This window comes from Tachypleus tridentatus, chromosome 4 (genome assembly GCF_004210375.1).
Source record: "Tachypleus tridentatus isolate NWPU-2018 chromosome 4, ASM421037v1, whole genome shotgun sequence".
NCBI lineage: Eukaryota > Metazoa > Arthropoda > Merostomata > Xiphosura > Limulidae > Tachypleus > Tachypleus tridentatus.
The window spans coordinates 21,919,398-21,937,761 of NC_134828.1; the positions used below are offsets into that span (position 1 = coordinate 21,919,398).

At 30.5% G+C, this 18,364-nt stretch overlaps 1 protein-coding gene across 3 annotated transcripts in view; it reads left to right on the forward strand.

Moving 5' to 3' along the window:
* Positions 1-13,497, forward strand: part of LOC143248652 (plastin-1-like) — a 32,396-nt gene extending 18,899 nt beyond the window's left edge. For 2 of the 3 annotated variants that reach the window (XM_076497175.1, XM_076497177.1), the window contains exons 3-12: positions 773-939; positions 2,505-2,600; positions 4,070-4,277; positions 5,135-5,320; positions 5,878-5,952; positions 7,907-8,117; positions 9,400-9,488; positions 10,416-10,605; positions 11,453-11,562; positions 13,135-13,497. In XM_076497175.1, coding sequence (XP_076353290.1) covers positions 773-939; positions 2,505-2,600; positions 4,070-4,277; positions 5,135-5,320; positions 5,878-5,952; positions 7,907-8,117; positions 9,400-9,488; positions 10,416-10,605; positions 11,453-11,562; positions 13,135-13,320 — 1,518 coding nt within the window. In that variant the 3' untranslated portion in view covers positions 13,321-13,497. Of the gene's footprint in view, positions 1-772; positions 940-2,504; positions 2,601-4,069; positions 4,278-5,134; positions 5,321-5,877; positions 5,953-7,906; positions 8,118-9,399; positions 9,489-10,415; positions 10,606-11,452; positions 11,563-12,128; positions 12,303-13,134 lie in introns of those variants that run through there. The other variant, XM_076497176.1, reaches the window with a different exon arrangement.
* Positions 13,498-18,364: the final 4,867 nt, after the last annotated feature.

The following is an 18,364-nucleotide window of genomic DNA, read 5'->3' on the forward strand; positions in this document are numbered from 1 at the left end:
GGGTGTTGATTTTGTCGACGTGTGGGTCGTCAGTTGACGTGGAAGGACGTCAAGGACGCTCATCATCTTCAATGGACTGTCGACCATCCTTAAAACATTCATGCCACTTGAAACATGCCGTACGATTCATAGCAACATCACCGTAAGCCGTGTTAAGCATAGCAAAAATTTCAGTCGCAGATTTTCCAAGTTTAACACAAAATTTCACAGCAAGTCATTGCTCCTTCAGATCATTCATTCTGAAATCCGCCAAACGAAAAAAATCGCACTTCACTTAAAACCGCGTAGCTAATACACAAATGAAGATATCTGCAATCGGGAAATGGCGTCGCAATCAGCGGATCTGTGCGAACCTAGCGACACCTAGCGGATTTTCATGGAACCAACTGGAGCCGTGCAATTCAAACAGTACGCGTATTTTTTTAACAGAACTCATATATAGTCATGTAACGTACCTCCTTCAAGATTTGCTTAAAATAAGGAAAATACTAAATAAAAGAAATCGTTTAGGTGCAATTCACATAATTGGCTGTTTTTAATTATTTTAAAATTAACCTTAAGAATTCATTATTTTCTGTTTAATAATTGTAAAAAATAATGATACATGTTTTAAAAGGTAACAGTTACATCTGTTTGTATGTTAGAAGAACATCTTGCATAAAGATAAATCTCATAGATACATATGATGAAAATGGAGGTTTTAATTTACGTGTCTTTAATATCCACATTATGCTACATCTTATTCTGACAAGAATCGTGGAATATTTTTCAGTTGTACGTTGATCTCAAGTCCAAAGATGTTACGAGCCAGTTCAAAACTGCTGTTTCAAAACGTGAAAATCTCCAGACTCTTGGGGGAATGTCGGAGGCTTCCAGTGAGGGGACTACACATTCTGTTCGGCATGAAGAACAAGTGGCCTTTTCTAACTGGATAAACAGGTTAGATGGTCTTAACTGTATTCTTTTTATAGTGAAGTATTATTGAAGAACTGTAAAAAAACACAACACTATAGCCAGTGTATTCAGTGAAATGATTTTTATCATTGTGATGATATTCTGAATATGAGGAGTGGGGAGAGAAAAATAACTAAAAAGAAACGTTAATGGAAAGTAGGGATCATTGGTGATTTGCAGAATTGCCATAAAAAGTATCCAGAACAAAATACATACTGTAATAAATAGTATACAAACAAGTGAAGTGATACTAGTAGGATACATTTTTAAAGCAGTTCAATTCCTACATTGATTGGTATTGTGATCTATATAGCTAAATGAAATGGTCAACCAATGTAAAGATTGAAAACAGTTTTAAAATCCATCAACTAGTATCATTTTACTTATATAGGTACTTGTAGCACATGTATGGTTTAATATACTTGTAACAATTCTATGAATAACAAAAGGTCCTTTTGTTCCATTTAAAATTTTTTTCCTATTTCATATGTCCATAGAATGGACTTTCACTAGAGCCATCTCCCTGATTAGATATAACTTTTCCATTTAGAAATCTTAATCACAAGTTTATAAAATGTAATCTTTCCTCTGGCATATAGATAAGTGTATAAAGCTTTCAAAGTAAGGATTACATTTTATAAATTTAACTATGGTTATAATTCTTGTTTCATTTCTTTATGTTGCAGTATCTCTAGTTCATTTTGAAATTTATAATTGTTTATCACTCTTGTTCGTTTACTTTTAATGTTGTACAAATTACATACTTTACCTTTAAAAACTGTTCTGTGGTCATCCATTGATGTGTAGAGTCATCTGTTGGGTTGAATTGTGTTTAAAAATATGTGCATGATATATTTACCATGATTACCATTTATATATATAAAAAGCTGTATATATTTATCAGAATATCAAAAACAAATAGCCACTGACTAGTCAAGTAAGCTGGAGAAATCTTGTCGCAATAGTATGAGCTGTCTAGGGTCAAGCCCCATTGATGTAACGAGGTTGGTAGTTAGTAGACAAAAAAAAATTAAAAAATTATATGTCAGCTGTTTGGAAACTCTGTCAATCCCCACTATAAAACAGTATTAAGATATAACACCCTCTTGTGTTCTTTGCGTGGTGTCCATGTAAATATACTTTGTCATTATCAGAGATTAGATTGGTAGAAGGACTAATTTTAATTTGTGATATATTTAATAAACATGAAATGGCAGGAAACTTTTGAACTAGAATTACGTGAAAAGAGTTTTTTTAAATTTGTATATTTTGTATGTTATTGACAATAATATGTAAAACAAAATAGCCAAGATTCCAAATATTAAATTTCTCACATGGCTGTTTTACCCTTTCTATTTCATATATATCTGGTGAGAGGATAAAGAATCTTTTTGAGCTAGAAATTTGTGTTTCTACTCTAAACATCTTTTAAATCTAATACTAACTTTGCAACTTCTCAGTAGCAAGTTATTAAAGTATGGTAGCTTTTTGAGTTCTTTTCTAACTGGTGTCTTCACAAGATGGTACACTACATGATGTTTACCTTGTAGCAACCTGGGAGAAGACTTGGATCTAAAGTATTTACTGCCAATTGACACAGAAGGAAGATTGTTATATGACAGAGTCAAAGATGGTGTCTTGCTGTGGTAAGCCTAAGCTCTTCTTCTATTTCTGTAGTCTTGCTGAAATGATTTTTGTGGACTTTTGTTTTTTTTTTTATCTTTTAAACAGGAATGACACAAACGTGTAAGTTTGAGTTTGTTTATTTAAGCAAAATATTTGCACTTGCTGAATAAAAATTACTGCGAATAATGGTTAAGTAAATATCAAATCGTTGAGTGAAAATGTGTATATTTTAGAACCATGTGATTGTCAAAACAGATAACTTGTAATGCCATTCAGTGTACATTATACCTTTTATCTGTTGTTTTCAGATTAACTTTATCAGTTACAGCAGGATTCATATTAAATATGTCATGAGGTTGTCCATTTTTATCATCTTATCTGTGATTTTAATACACACACACACACACACACACACACACACACACACACACACACACACACACACACACATTTTGTGTGTTATACTTACTTTTTCAAGACATGGGGTTGGAACAGCTTATTAGCCATGAAGTAATCTTTTAAAATTTTAATTGTGTATTTATTTAGGTTTCAACAACCATGTAATAAATAGTATTTTTAATTTCGCACAAAGCTACTCGAGGGCTATCTGTGCTTGTAATAAATAGACTGTTTAATCTGACCTCATTACTTTGTGTGTGTTTTTTTTTTGTCTGACAAGGCAGTAGTTGTTAACTTGTTTATTTGTAGATAAAACAAAATAATTACAATAATGTTACATGTTTGCTGGAGTGTCCTCAAATGAGGAAAAGTTGTGAAATTTCAAATAAAAAAAAAGTCTGGAAAAACTCCCTAAAATTGGAAAAGGTTGAAAATTGTAGGTTATCCATTTTTTTAATGCAAGGGTTTCACATTGAGGTTTCCTGATTTGATACTTTTAACATAATCTTTGGTTTTGTTACTTCATCTGGTAATAATTGTTCAGTTTGTAACTGTATGTGAGATTGGATCAACTTTTTATATAAATACATTTTGTTATCAAGTTGCAGTGTCATTCTCTGCAAATCTTCTATCTGTAGTACTACAGTTTAAACTGTGTGTTTTTGAAGTTTCTGTTTAACCATATTATAAGCTAAAATAGGCTTAATTAAGCCTAATTAGTTAGAATTCTAAAGAAAAATTAGTCTGTGTCTGGAATGCAAGGAGTGTATTTGTTACATTTACTTTGTACATGTTCGTGAAGTTGGTTTTTCAAATAATTCTGTGATTAAACTTCATTTGAATGTTTTTGCTAGTAAATTTAAATTAACATTGTTTAACATTCTTCAACATTGAAGAACAATTTGATATAATATTTCATAAAAGTTGTGGCTTGTCTGTCTATAAAGAAATCTGTGTACATATGTTTAATGTAATTAATTTGAGTGGGTGTGAGTGTTTTCAATTATTTCTTTGGTTTCTAATGTTGGTATAGAAGTTATTCTTTAAGTTACAACAGTACGGTTATTAACAATTTCTTAAACTTTTACAGCAAGGTTATTAACCACTCTTGTCCCGAAACAATTGATGAAAGAGCCATAAATAAAAAAAACCTTACTGTTTACACAAAGCATGAGAACCTGACATTGGCTCTGAACTCTGCCCAAGCCATTGGGTGTAACATCATCAATATTGATGCTCATGACCTTGCTAAAGGCAAGCCTCACCTGGTGTTGGGACTCTTATGGCAGATAATTCGGGTAAGCTGATTTTGAAACAAAATATTTGTAACTTTCCAAATGAAATGTGTAGATATTGTTTGACTAAGATATGAACTTTTTGTATGTAAATGAAAGAAGTTATCTAATCACAGAAAATGGGCTGGTTTAGGAATGTGACAAGTTACCTAATCATTTATGTAAAAGAAAACAGGAGCTTATTTCTGTTTATTGTAATGTTAGCACTTTATCAAAAGTATTTGTGTCAGAACAACATGTGACATTATTTTAATCCTGTATAAATGTATTTGACACAAAATAACTGTATTCTGTCAAGTAAAAAAAAAAAACAAAAAAAAACGGTTCTTATATTCAGTGTATTTGACTAACTAAAAGAAGATTGAATTTTCTTAGTTTTATATTCATGCAGTTAAAATTTTTTAATATAGTTGTAACCCTAAAATATTTGTTCAAGATTCACACTTAATATGCCAGAGAAAAAATAATTTATTAACGTATGACATGTTGCACTAGAAAATGAACATATAACCTTTGTAGCAGTGAGAATTTCTATATGAAGCAAATGTATGTAGTGTGTAAATACATTGGAAACTTGTTTCAAGAGAGGTTCATAAATTATTTCTGATATATAGTGCAAATAAAATCTGAATGTTTTGTTAAAATACTGTAAACAGGACGTCCTGATGATACTTAAATTTTATCAGGCTACTTAGTTTGTCAGATATGTCATGAAATTTAAAATTATCTAGTGATTTTAGTATTCAGAAAACCGACTTGTTTTATCTTAACAGAAATACTCTTTCCAGATCTTTACTAGAAAACAAAAAAATGTTGGGAAATATTTGGACCTAATTTTTTTTCATGCTTTTGTTTTTCAGATTGGTCTATTTAATCAGATTACTCTAGAGCAATGCCCTGGACTAGTACAGTTACTTTTCCCTGGTGAGCAAATGGCTGACCTTCTCAAGCTATCTCCAGAAAACATTCTCATCCGATGGGTGAACTACCATCTAGAGAGGGCAGGTGTGAATAGACGACTTTCAAATTTTACGTCCGACGTGAAAGTAGGTGCAATCAATTCAGAACAACACATCCCCTTTATTAATTAATGAAGGTTCAGATGATCATTGTTAAGTACGTGAGACAGTAAACTTTATGATATTACTTTAAGTTATTACAATACTGAAAAGAAAAAGTTCAAATCTGAGATTGAAAAACTCTAGCAGTGTAAAATAGTAAAATCCTTTGTTTGAAATGCTGTTTATTTATTTATTAAGTTTGATTTTGCCAGACATTTTAGTACCTGCATATCAACCTTTGAATGTTGCAACCACCTACAAGTTAAGTCCACTGATAGTTCCTTAATTCTGCCAACACTGAAAATATTATGAATGAATTTTATTTTTAATTAAAAACCATTTAACAGTAACTCAATATTAAGAGTAGTGATGCATAAATGTCTCTCTTTCTGGAAGATTCTTTCAACAGAAGCTATTAATTTAAAATGTGTTTTTGTTTTGTTTTTTTTAATCTTATTTTGTGGACAAAAAAATGAATACTAATACATTTTTCCTGAAAAAAAATGTTCTGTTGCATCTTAATTTTTCACTTCCTCTATCAGGATTCAGAGATCTATACACACCTCTTGTACCAGATATCTCCTTACGAAGCTGGAGTTACAACAGAAGCTCTTCATGTAAGTGTTGACTTAATCTCATGACAAGTGATATAGTAAAGGGTGCTAGCAGTGATGCAGTCCTTATAGTACACATATGGGTTAATGATGTAGGAAATGGTAAGTTAGAGGAGCTTACTACTTAATACAAGGCATTAATAAATGCATTCAAATCTTAATTCTATGAGAGATACTGCCAAGACTTAATTTTGGGGATGAAATTGTAAGTAGGTCACTAGGGCTGAATGCTAGGCTTGGGTTATCATATGTAAGGATGTGCAAGTTGGCTGGTTGAATTTCATAGGAACAGTTTAATGGGAAAAGGTAATTTTGGGGGGATGTTCATTTTATATTTAAAGAGGGTGGGGCTAACTTGTTTGCAAGTTAATACTCAACTATAAGGACAACTTTAACTTTGGATTTGACAGTGGATAGGGCCAGAATAACAAAGAAAAAATAAGATAGAGAGGGGTTAGTGTGGAAACAATGTACAAAACTAGTTTTAATGGTTGGTTAAACTATTATTATTGTAATGTTGAGAGTATAATAAATAAAATAAGTAACATTAGAGTTCTGGTTGGAACAGAGAATCCTGATGTGATGGGAATGTGGACAATTTTGATTAAACAAATGTCTTTGAAATGTAGTGTTATAGGTTGTTAAGTGATATAATACTGAAATGCGAGTTACAGTCTACTTATTTTGAGGATATGAAAGCTAAATAGCAATGATGCTGAATCTGTTAGTATACGGACAGGTAAAAGGATTTTTCTTAGAATTTGTTACAGAGCACCAGATGAAAGTGATAGAAAGTAATAAGAAAGTTTAGTTGAGATAAAAAAAAAAGGTTTATATTAATTAAGGTTATAACTATAGGAACAACTTTTTCAGGATGGTTTTCCCACCAACTGATAAACCTTTTTGAGTTTCTAATTAAATTTCAGGTGGGTTTCCAAAGTGTCAGTTACCCACTAAATAACTAAATTTTAGAATGTGACCTTTTGATACCATGTGTAAACCTGATTTTAAAGCATCTAAAGGGTTAATGTGCTTACTAGGAACAATGCTATTTTAGAGTTATTGTTAACTTCTAACAAAGAAATAGTTGATAGTGTAGAGATTGGAAAACATATGCATGCAAGTAATCATTGTTTAATTATTTGATGTTTTGTTGCCCAAGGAGATTTTGGTTCCAGATTTCAAAAAAGCGACTCTTGAAGAGATGAGAGAGAAATTATCTGCTATGAATTGGGCAACTAAATATATTGAAAGATACTAATCAAATATGGAAAAACTTTAAAAATATATCTTATATATTCAGGATAAGCATGTTTTGTAAAAAAAGAAAAAAGGTTGACTTGCACAGGATAAAACGAATAAATTTAAAAAAGAACATTATAAATGTAAACGGTTAAATTATTACGCTGACCGGAGATTTAGATAATTTTAGAAAAAAAGTTTAAGTGGGGAAAGAAAAGTTTGCAGAAGATACAAAAATTAACTGTTAGGATTAATTTAAATATATTTTAAAGGTAAGAAAAATGTCATAATGGAATTAGGACTAATATCTGATTATTTGATGATTGTGTTATTAAGTTCTGTTTTTACTAATGAGTGCTTCACACTTTAAGGCTCGTGAGTGCAATATAGGAGTTTTGTTCACAAACCTTACCATTCATTTAGATAAAGTAGCCCAAAAGTCAGCTGTGGGTGTTTATTGAGTCTTCTCTTAATCCCCCTACTTAAAATTAGGGACAGTTAGTGTAAATAACCCTTGAGTTAACCCTTGCAAATATTGAAAACAAACATTCTGCAGTTATTTGCAACTTTTTCTTTGTATTATGGAAAAAGTATAGATCTTCTAAACAAACTGTCCACCAGGGTTTATCTTGAGGTTTGTAGTTTAAATATCAGTTGGTGTCTCTGAAAACCTGTTTTTTATTGTTGTTTTTTTCATCAATTATCTGTTTCTAAGGAACCAAATCTAGTGAGTCGGGCAGAAATTATGCTACAGCAAGCAGACAAGATCGGTTGTCGCAGTTTTCTCTCTCCCAATGACGTTGTTGAAGGTGTTTACAAATTAAATGTAGCTTTTGTTGCTAACTTGTTTAACAACCATCCAGCACTTGACAAACCTGAATTGCCACTAGAATTGGAGAATTTGGAAGAAACCAGGGAAGAAAAAAGTAAATTTTCTGAGACTTTTTTGTATCTACTTGTAGATAAATATTTATTTCTGTGTCTTAGTATCTTCAACATTAAACTAAACGTAGATATAGCTGTCAAATTTTAGTTTGTAACAAGAAGTGTATTCCACTCTTCAGTTTAAATTTATACAAACCTGTGAATAAAGAAGCTGGTGAAACATATTTACTGCTACCAGAAGAGCTGCTAAAATTTTGAAATAATTATTACAGTTAAAAGTAAATAATTTTTATGATTGATGGGTACGCTACAAATCTTTATGAACACTTGGCTATAATTCATCGCTTGAGTTCCCTGTTAGCAGTGTTTATGGCCCTTAATCTAGGAACTCTTAACAGGAAGAGTTGTTTAGCAATATAATATTTAATGATGATTTTGTTTTTAAGACAAGTGTTGAAAAGTTAATTATCTTAAAAGCAATAATTATGACAAGTTCACATAACTCTGCAGGTCATATGATGTGTATATACTTTAATTGTTGTACTAAGCTTTTGTAATACTGTTGATGTAATCTTATTTGATCTTACATTTTTACTGTTACATTTATTATTGTTCTTACTAGTAGGCAAGATGCTTCTAGTTGATGTCACTTGTTATAAGTACATGTAAGTAGAGGAAGTGAGTTATGTAAAAAAGTGAAGTTAAATTGTAAGCTCACTAGTTTAGCTATAATATCCTTTTCTAAAGTGAATTTATTTTGAAGTGTATTGTGAGAACAAAGGAGAGAATTTTTGTCTTGCCTGTATGGACTTCGATGAAAAAGAGAATCATTTAATCTCTAGATACAACTGTGATAACCAGTAGTGTAACAATTCTTGTGCATATATTTCACTTGTTTTAAATGTATTATTTTAACAGAAGTGGATTGTATGTTTGTTTACTGTTGGAAATTTTCACCAACAAGTCAGGGAAACCTTCTGTAAAAAAAAAATAAACAAACAAAAACATATGAAAAATTGTGGCCCTATTACAACCTGAACAGTGAAATTACCCAACATCAAAGCAGAATTCTTGTATCTAAAGCTTCATGTGTTTTATTTATTTAAGAAGTGTACCCTCTCTTTGCTTGTGAATCAGAAGACAAATTTATGTAAACTACTAAATCTTGTAACATTAATATTTATAAACTTTATTTTGTATATGTTATCTCCTAAATAATTTTCAATTTTTTTTCATTTAAAAATTCAAAGGATGTGCACTTCGTGACATCATAGCTGACGGCTAAGTATATATTCTTTCATTTATTTACTTTCTTTCCTTCAGCCTATCGTAACTGGATGAATAGCATGGGTGTCAACCCACACGTGAACTGGCTCTACAGTGACTTAGCTGATGGGTTAGTTATATTTCAGGTGTGTTTGTGATTTCATTTTCATCAAAATAATATTTTTAGATTATTTCACAACTTGAATGTTCTACCACACGTAAAGTATAAATTTTTTTTTTTAATTCTTTAACTTGCATAAATCTTATTTTATTACAATAATTCTAAATAAGTCTGGTGATAAATATAATGTTTTGTTTTTTAACACAGCATACCCTTACTATACTGAACTTATAAATTTGGGAACCATTTCATTATACCAAAGACAAACATTCATTTTTACATAATTTTGAATCTATGACTTGTAAATTTCAATTTTACTAGCAGATGAACTCGTGGAACCAACGATGACAGGTTTACACTATTGTCATTCTTTTGTCGTGATTAGATTTTTAATCTTGTTAACATGCGTCCAAGGTTACTGTTTGTGAATATACTACCTTTTCCTCCTAGTAACTCCTGCATCTCTGTACAAAAGCATCTCATGTGTTGGTAACCACAGTCTTTTAATAACTGTTGAAAATATAATTTTTATTTCTACACCTTTTATTTTTAGTAATTAATATTGTGTCAGAACATTATCAAATTTGTGTTTTAAATGTGTTTAAACATATTTCCTGTGTTATTGAGTGTTTTTTTGGTGTTGTTGTTGTTGTTTTCTGTAAGGACATATTCAATTATTTAGTGAAGTATACAAAAAATTAGCTTTTGCGATACAGACAAGTTTTCAAGAGTGCATATATTTTGTATGTAAATGGATGTGTAGAAAGGAAATATACATGTTTAATGGGAAAGTAATATGTAAACAAAAACTAACAGTCTGTGTAACAAACAATGACAAGTAATTATGAAACGTTTTTGTGTATGTGTGCTACTTTAAACATTTCTGGTCTTATCTTGATTGAAAACGTTTAAAAAATCATTGCTAAAAAATGCATTAATCTATAATTTACAGTTATTTGACATCATTAAACCTGGTGTAGTGAGTTGGAGTAAGGTACATAGGATGTTCAGTAAACTGAAAGCATTCATGGAGAAACTTGAAAACTGTAACTATGCTGTTAATCTTGGTAAACAACTTAAGTTTTCTCTGGTGGGAATTGATGGAAATGACATTTCTGAAGGAAACCCAACCCTGACACTTGGTAGGTGCCATTTGTGTTTGTCCTGAATATTACATTTCATGCACTACATTTCATTACTGAAGCTCTTACAATGAATTAGCTCCTCTTTGTCTGTCTTGTTCGAATATTTATTTAGACTTTGAATCATGTGATGTTTATAAATAATGCATCAAATACAGAGTTTGTATGTTTTTTTAGATTAATTTGTGAAATGTTTTAGCATCTTTTTGTATTCCTCTGTTCACTTTTGTTATTTTTATAATTGACTTCTATACAGTAGTAACAGTTGTGATGTTCTTAAGATGCTAAATTTAAGACAGCAGCAACTTTAACATGGAGCTTAAGAAATCACTTGTAAACAGTTTGCACAAACTGTTTTTTGATTATTTTCAATTTTGGGATTGTATTTGTTATTATGCTTTTAAACTTTTGTCATCAGAATTCATCAAACCTTAGAACAAATATGGCATCTTAACTTTATAAGATTCTGAGTCATTGAATGAACTTTCAGTATTTAGGAAGTGAAGGTGGTTACCAATGATGATAATATGTTTTACTGTTGTTACTATTCTAGGTACGTTTGTTGTATAATCAATGATGATAACAAAACCCACTTGTTGAGAAAAATGTATATGTAAATATGGTTGGTTTGGGTGGAGAAAATTGTTTTATGTAAGGGAGCGAACAACGTTTCGACCTTCTTCGGTCATTGTCATGTTCATGAATCAGCCGTTTTTACATATAAGTTTGTATACCTTTTTATAAATTTGTGTGAGACTGGTTAAATTATTTCATGCTTCTAATTTGTGTGTGTGTGTGTGTGTGAATAATTCAGATTTGACTCAAATACATTTCTCATTCTCTCTAGCTCTTGTCTGGCAGTTGATGAGAGCCTATACTCTGAGTATACTGACTCACCTGGCTGGGACAGGCAGTCCGATTGTGGAAACTCAAATTGTGGAATGGGTAAACATGAAGGTAAAAGTAATTTCTTTGTAAGCACCTTTTAAACCATACAAATATTATTACTTCATTATTCTGTTCCATATTTTTGAATTAGTTAGTGTGCTTTATTTGTCTGATGTGCTCATAAATCAAAGTAAATATTTAATGAATGTTTAATGAGATATTTGTATGCTTTCCATGTTAGACGTGCAATACCATGCAGCTGGTAAATGACTGTGTGTGTGTGTGTGTGTGTGTTTGTAATAGTTAATTTTTAATTAAACTCTCCAAGCTTAGAACAATTCCACTTTCAACTTGCCCCTTACATTCTGATTTTTAAAATGGAAATTTACACATTAGGATGTAACACAATATTTGCAAAGAAGTGTATTATCACACAAGTCTTTTGTATGTTTTTTACCCCCTGTTTGGTAAAGATGGACAGTAGAACCTCAACAGGTATAGTGGGTATCTTCACTGTTGTTTTCAAGGTGAGCAATTTAAATAGTAATTTTTTCATCAGTTACAGCTTAGTCATGTTGTGGACAAATGTAACCAAAACTTGGACGTTCTATATAATGTTGTTTTAATTTTTATAGTTACAAAATGCTGGCAAATCCACTAGTATCAGAAGCTTTCAGGACTCCGCAATTTCTGATGCTACACCCATCATTGATCTTGTTGATGCCATTCAATCAGGCTCAATCAATTATGGTACAGTCTTACCTGGTAATGATGATGATGTAAGTGATTTGTAAGTTACTGGAAACATAAATATTTCTGTTTCTTTGTCAATTTCTGATGCTACACCCATCATTGATCTTGTTGATGCCATTCAATCAGGCTCAATCAATTATGGTACAGTCTTACCTGGTAATGATGATGATGTAAGTGATTTGTAAGTTACTGGAAACATAAATATTTCTGTTTCTTTGTCAATTTCTGATGCTACACCCATCATTGATCTTGTTGATGCCATTCAATCAGGCTCAATCAATTATGGTACAGTCTTACCTGGTAATGATGATGATGTAAGTGATTTGTAAGTTACTGGAAACATAAATATTTCTGTTTCTTTGTCAATTTCTGATGCTACACCCATCATTGATCTTGTTGATGCCATTCAATCAGGCTCAATCAATTATGGTACAGTCTTACCTGGTAATGATGATGATGTAAGTGATTTGTAAGTTACTGGAAACATAAATATTTCTGTTTCTTTGTCTTTCCCTTCAAGGAAGATTATCACTGCTCATACATACACACATTAAAGATGTATTTTCTTTAAGATTTTGAAATATGCAAATCATTTATTGACAATAAAAAAAACTAAAAAATGTTTTAGGCTTTGTATATTAGCGAACTTTTCACTTAGTGCAGTGAATTTTATAGTATGTAATACAAGTTAAAAGGTTTCAAAATTCACTTGATCTGTTTCTGTTGTTACGATTTCTTTCCTGTAAATACTGTGATGTTTTAATGCAATAAAATTAATTAACTTCTCAGCTTGTAAATATTTTGGCAACATGTTAAAAAAAATTGTCAGAGAAATTGGAGTTTTTTTTTTAATATAATGAAAATTCATATATATTATTTTCCTTGCAGGAGAAAATGGCCAATGCCAAATATGCCATTTCTGTTGCTCGTAAAATTGGTGCTCGTATATATGCCTTACCCGAAGATATTGTTCAGGTCAAACCCAAGATGGTGATGACCGTGTTTGCATGCCTTATGGGTCGTGACTACATTCCAAACATGGGAGTGAAAAATCAGAACCATAGTGATGAGTGAAATATCTTTAAAACTTGTATGCCAGGTTGTAACTATGACATTTTCTACTTGTACGTAATGAAAGTTGTATTAGTGTTCATTATAGGAAAAACAAGACTGTGCTGGACACGTTATCTTTAATTTTGATTGAGTACATTCACTAGCAAGTAATGAACTTTGTTTTGTGAATTTTAAACACACACTGCAAGAACATATGTTGATAAATTAGCTTTGTAACTGAATCGGTTTTTCTAAACATGATGTTTAGGGCCATATCGCTTTGTTTATTATTAAAAGTAACTAGTCCAAAATTTGGAATTTCGAGACTCCAAAGCATTTTTTCACCAATTTGTTTGTATTTTTTTAGCTTTAAAAAAATTGCTTCTCAATTTAAAAATTACCAAATTTATCTTCTTTTGTTAATTATACAAAGTCTATTTTTGTGTGATTACTTGTATTAATATATTTTTTGTATTTTCAGTGTTTTTTTAATGTCTGTGTAATTGTCAGTACCTGTATCATAAACTAACTTTACTCATGGTGAAAGAGCATGTTAAAAATGTTGTTTAATACACTTACAACGATCTTGTTTATGTATTACAGTCTTCCATATAACCTACTATATATTAAACTTTTGCAAGTTAACGAATACTACTTGCATATCTTTGTGTAGCTACGTAAAATTTGATTGGCAACGTCTGTGATTTGAAGACCTGTCTTTTTTTAAAATGTAATCAAATTTTATACTTGGAGCTTCTTTCCTTAGTTTTGCTGGAATCAAATTCATCTTCCAAATAAATGTCATATTTGAAATAGTAATGACAAATGTATAAACATGTTTTCTGTTACATTTGTGTCTTCCACTAAAGTTTGTACAAAATATTTATAACTTTCTGTATGAATTAAACATTACATTTAATAGTATGGACTTCCAAAAATGTATATCCATTTAATAATGCTACTACTTCGTTTAATTTCAATTACCTGTATTATAGCTTGAAATCTAACCTTAGATATTATGAAAAATTAAATAATTTTGATTATTAAAAAAAAAAAAAGCATCAACTTTCAATTTTGAACCAATAGGAAATTTTTATGTGACAAGGATGTTTTATCAATGAATACTGATATGGTAATTTTGTATTAGAAAATTGAACTTCACAATTTATATGAACTCTACTGAAATGTTCCCACACTTTATACAACGTTTAATATTTTTATGTGATTGAAAACTTCCCATGGTGGCTTGTTTATGAAGTATAATACTTAAATAGTGTTTTCCAAGTAGATTTGTATATTATATGGCATGAAATATAGTAAATCATATGATTTGTTTGTAAGAAGTCTTATGACCAAGCAAGTGTCACTGAAAACATCCAAGTCTTTGTAAGATTAAAACTGGTTCAGAATATGCAAAAACATTACGTTTGACACCAAAATTAACAACTGTACATCCACAATAATTGAAGATACTTTCACATTACCTCAACAGGAATATTTTAAAAATGACATATGACATTTCTGAGACAGTTTAATTAAAGCTCCAACACCAAATATCTCAATTTTTGTCAAATTATATTGGAAGATGAAATTTTATTATAAACAGTTCTATATGAAACTCTTTTCAGAAGGTTCTGGAATTAAAAATTGCTTCAACAGTTATACACACTATATTAAAACTCCAGTCATGAGTTAATGATTAATACATTCTATATTAGATAAAATACACTCTTTATTATGTTTGGGATTTTCAAAATTTCCTAAGCACACTCTGGGCCTGAGAATCTTACTCCACAACACTTGCAAGATAATGTCCAATCCTTGACACTGTCAGGTTGAGTTTGAAGCTTCTCAAGAGCAGGTTGACAATCATGTTTTGTATCATTACTGTGTGCCTCCACAGAAGAAACAAAGTTGTCAAAAGAGCCTTCAGGCTGCAGTACTGACTACATTTTATTCAGTTTCCAGTTATTTAGCATTTTTTCATGACATTTTCTTTCTATGTGAATCTGAAATGGAACTGGTCTACAAGTCTAGCCCAACTAAGTGTAAAAATTCGTAACAGACAGCATCAAAATAGCAATCTGCAGAAGCTTTAGGATCCAGAAAGCTTCAGACAACTCTGATAATGATAATTTGTTATCACCAAAAACAAAAAATGCTGCACAAATTGAATTGGTACATGTTATAATGGGGAATATAAAATGTACCCTGCATTTCAGAGGGGACTGTGGATATAGGACCCACACTGCAGTGGGGATACACCATCTATTATTCATAACCTCAGTTTCCCAGTCTTACATGAAGAACAATTTAATAATAAAATCATGAAAGGAATATAAAAAGAAATTAAGAGAATGAGATGTGGATGATGAAGCCCACAACTTCCCAAATCTATGTCACTGTTCACTGCCTGCAGACAGTTGTGGGAAGGTGACTGCTCTCCAAAGTAAAAAAGAAGAAAACTAATAAGGTATTGTTACATGGGATTGAGTAAGTTAAATAAACTGAACTCCTGAAGTTGTCATTTCAGCCCCCATTAAGGTAGTAAGGTGCTAATTAATAGCCCAGTAAACAAAATATACTAGTATAAAAGGTCCCAACCAATTATCTAAGCTAACTAGTATGACTCCCAACCACCACCCATCAAGTCCACTGCAACTACAAAATTTCGGACCCTAAAGAACCCTTAACTGCTAAGGTCTTCATCTGCATAAACTAGTGTATAGGTGTTTATATTACCTTAACAACTTAATATAGTTACTTGGAACTTCAAGTAAAATTTATTTTAATTTGTAATTATTTATATTTATTTAATACATTCTTATATGTATCACAGAATATTTTATTAATTTTATTTAAAGTTTCTTTATTAAACCTATTAAATATTATTGTTTCAGTATTTCAACATTAATAATAAAATATTGCAATTTATATATTTTATAAAATCTGAAACATTGCAAAGTTACAATGCTTAAAACAGAAGAGTATGGTATATTACTGTTAAAAGAAGGTAAACCATGAATTAGAAGGGCAAAATATTTTATTTTCTCAAAAATATTTAGATTCATATTAGTTTAATTTCTAAATCTAAATAATGTGCCTCTACATCAGATATTGAAGTATTTTTAATTTAAATAGTGTTAATAACAATATTTTTTTCATGGTTATTCATACTAATTAAATCATCTATATATTTGTAAGTTAAAGCTAAAATATCTGGGTTTATGTAATTTTCAATTAACCTGTTCTCATAAAAATAAATAACATGTAAAGCAGTTAGCTCGCATTAGAACTCCTATTACTTGCTTAAATATATAAACTGTTCTATTAATGAATTTATAACAAAAATTAACTTTTTCTAATGGAATTTTGGCAAAATTCAAATGTTTGAATATTCTTTACTTGCTCACAATTTCTTAAATATCTACAAATCCACTGATTTCTTTTTATTATCCAAAACACGTTTCTTATTATTAACACTTGTATTTTTAATTTTATCAAATAAAATGTTAAGTAATTATTTCATAAAATGGTTGGTTATTTAATAATTGTTCTTGCTGAGCTGAACTAGAAATAAACCTAAATTTAATTGGATATTTATCGAGTTTAGGAATAACACACAGAAAAGATAAATCTAAATACAAATTTGTTTTATGATGAAAATTTTTATAATTATAATTAATTACTGTATCTTTAGATTGCTTAAGGAATTTAAATGTTTGCATGCTGTTGATTTTTTTCTCGTAATTAATGCATAAAATGTTTCAATACAAGTTGAAATAAAATTAAGTCTTAAAATATATTCATCAGTATTGTTTTCAACATTCTACAGGGTGGCCCGTAAGTCCCTACCCATCCATATATCTTGTGTATCCAGTGTATCTGTGTGCTGTCCCTCATTCTTGCTGCATAATATTATGTGATGCTATGTTCTGTGAGACATTTTCCTCAACATAGCAAGGGTTATTGTTCCAAATGCCGCGGTAACAGCTGCCTTCAACTCATCATTAGTATTATAACATTGTTTAGACACAACATATGGATGGGTAGGGACTTATGGGCCACCCTATAAAATATTTTGCTTCTTACATTTTGTGGCTATTCTGTATTTAGATTTGAAACATCCTCTGATAATATTAAATGTAATATATACACTGTATTTTAAAAATAATGCTTTATAGCTTATTAATCACAGTTAACCTCATACAAAGTCTTAACATCCAAGTCAAATCCTTTAATGCCACAAGTGGGGTATCTCAAAGCTCAATCTTAGGACATTTGTTCTTTTATTTACATCAATGACACAGATGAAGGAATAGTCAATAAATTACTTATATTTGCTGATGATATTAAGGTCTTGGGTGTGCTAGTTGTAAGGAGGATGCTGCTGATTTACTACATGAGTCATTAACTGCAGTGAAATGGAAGTTATGGACATATGCATTGTCAGCAAAAGTCTTATATTCAGCAGAGGACTCCTTGTAAACTATCTTTGTACAGTGACAAACTGTTTATCTTGTTTGAAATGTTAGTTGTGGAAAATTTTATATTTTTAACTGTGAATTTTTCTTTTTTAAATATATAATGCACAAGAGCAGGAGTAAATGGTAATATGCATTTCAACATATAATATCCTGTATCACAGCACAAATATGTTTACCTTCTATACTCTGTGGTTGAATCATCTAAATTTGAATAAAATTTTTGAGAAACTATTTAATAATTGGATATTCAGTCAAAATATTGATTACAAAACAATATTGAATTTCTGAATACGAGAGTTATGACATTAAATGTGATAATGAAAATGGACATAGTGTTCTGACCTTATGGTACGAGATTGTTTCAAATTAATTTTTTACTCTTTAACAGACTGTTTTAACCCAGTGTTATTTATTTTACAAGAAACGTCATATCTACACACAGAATCTAGTAATTTTCATTCCAATGTAAATGAGATTATAACTTCTAAATACCAACTGAACACCACTTTAAGACACTGCTGTTGACATCACAATGCAATATGCAGCAATATCTCCCAGCCAGAATAGGTCTTACCGTT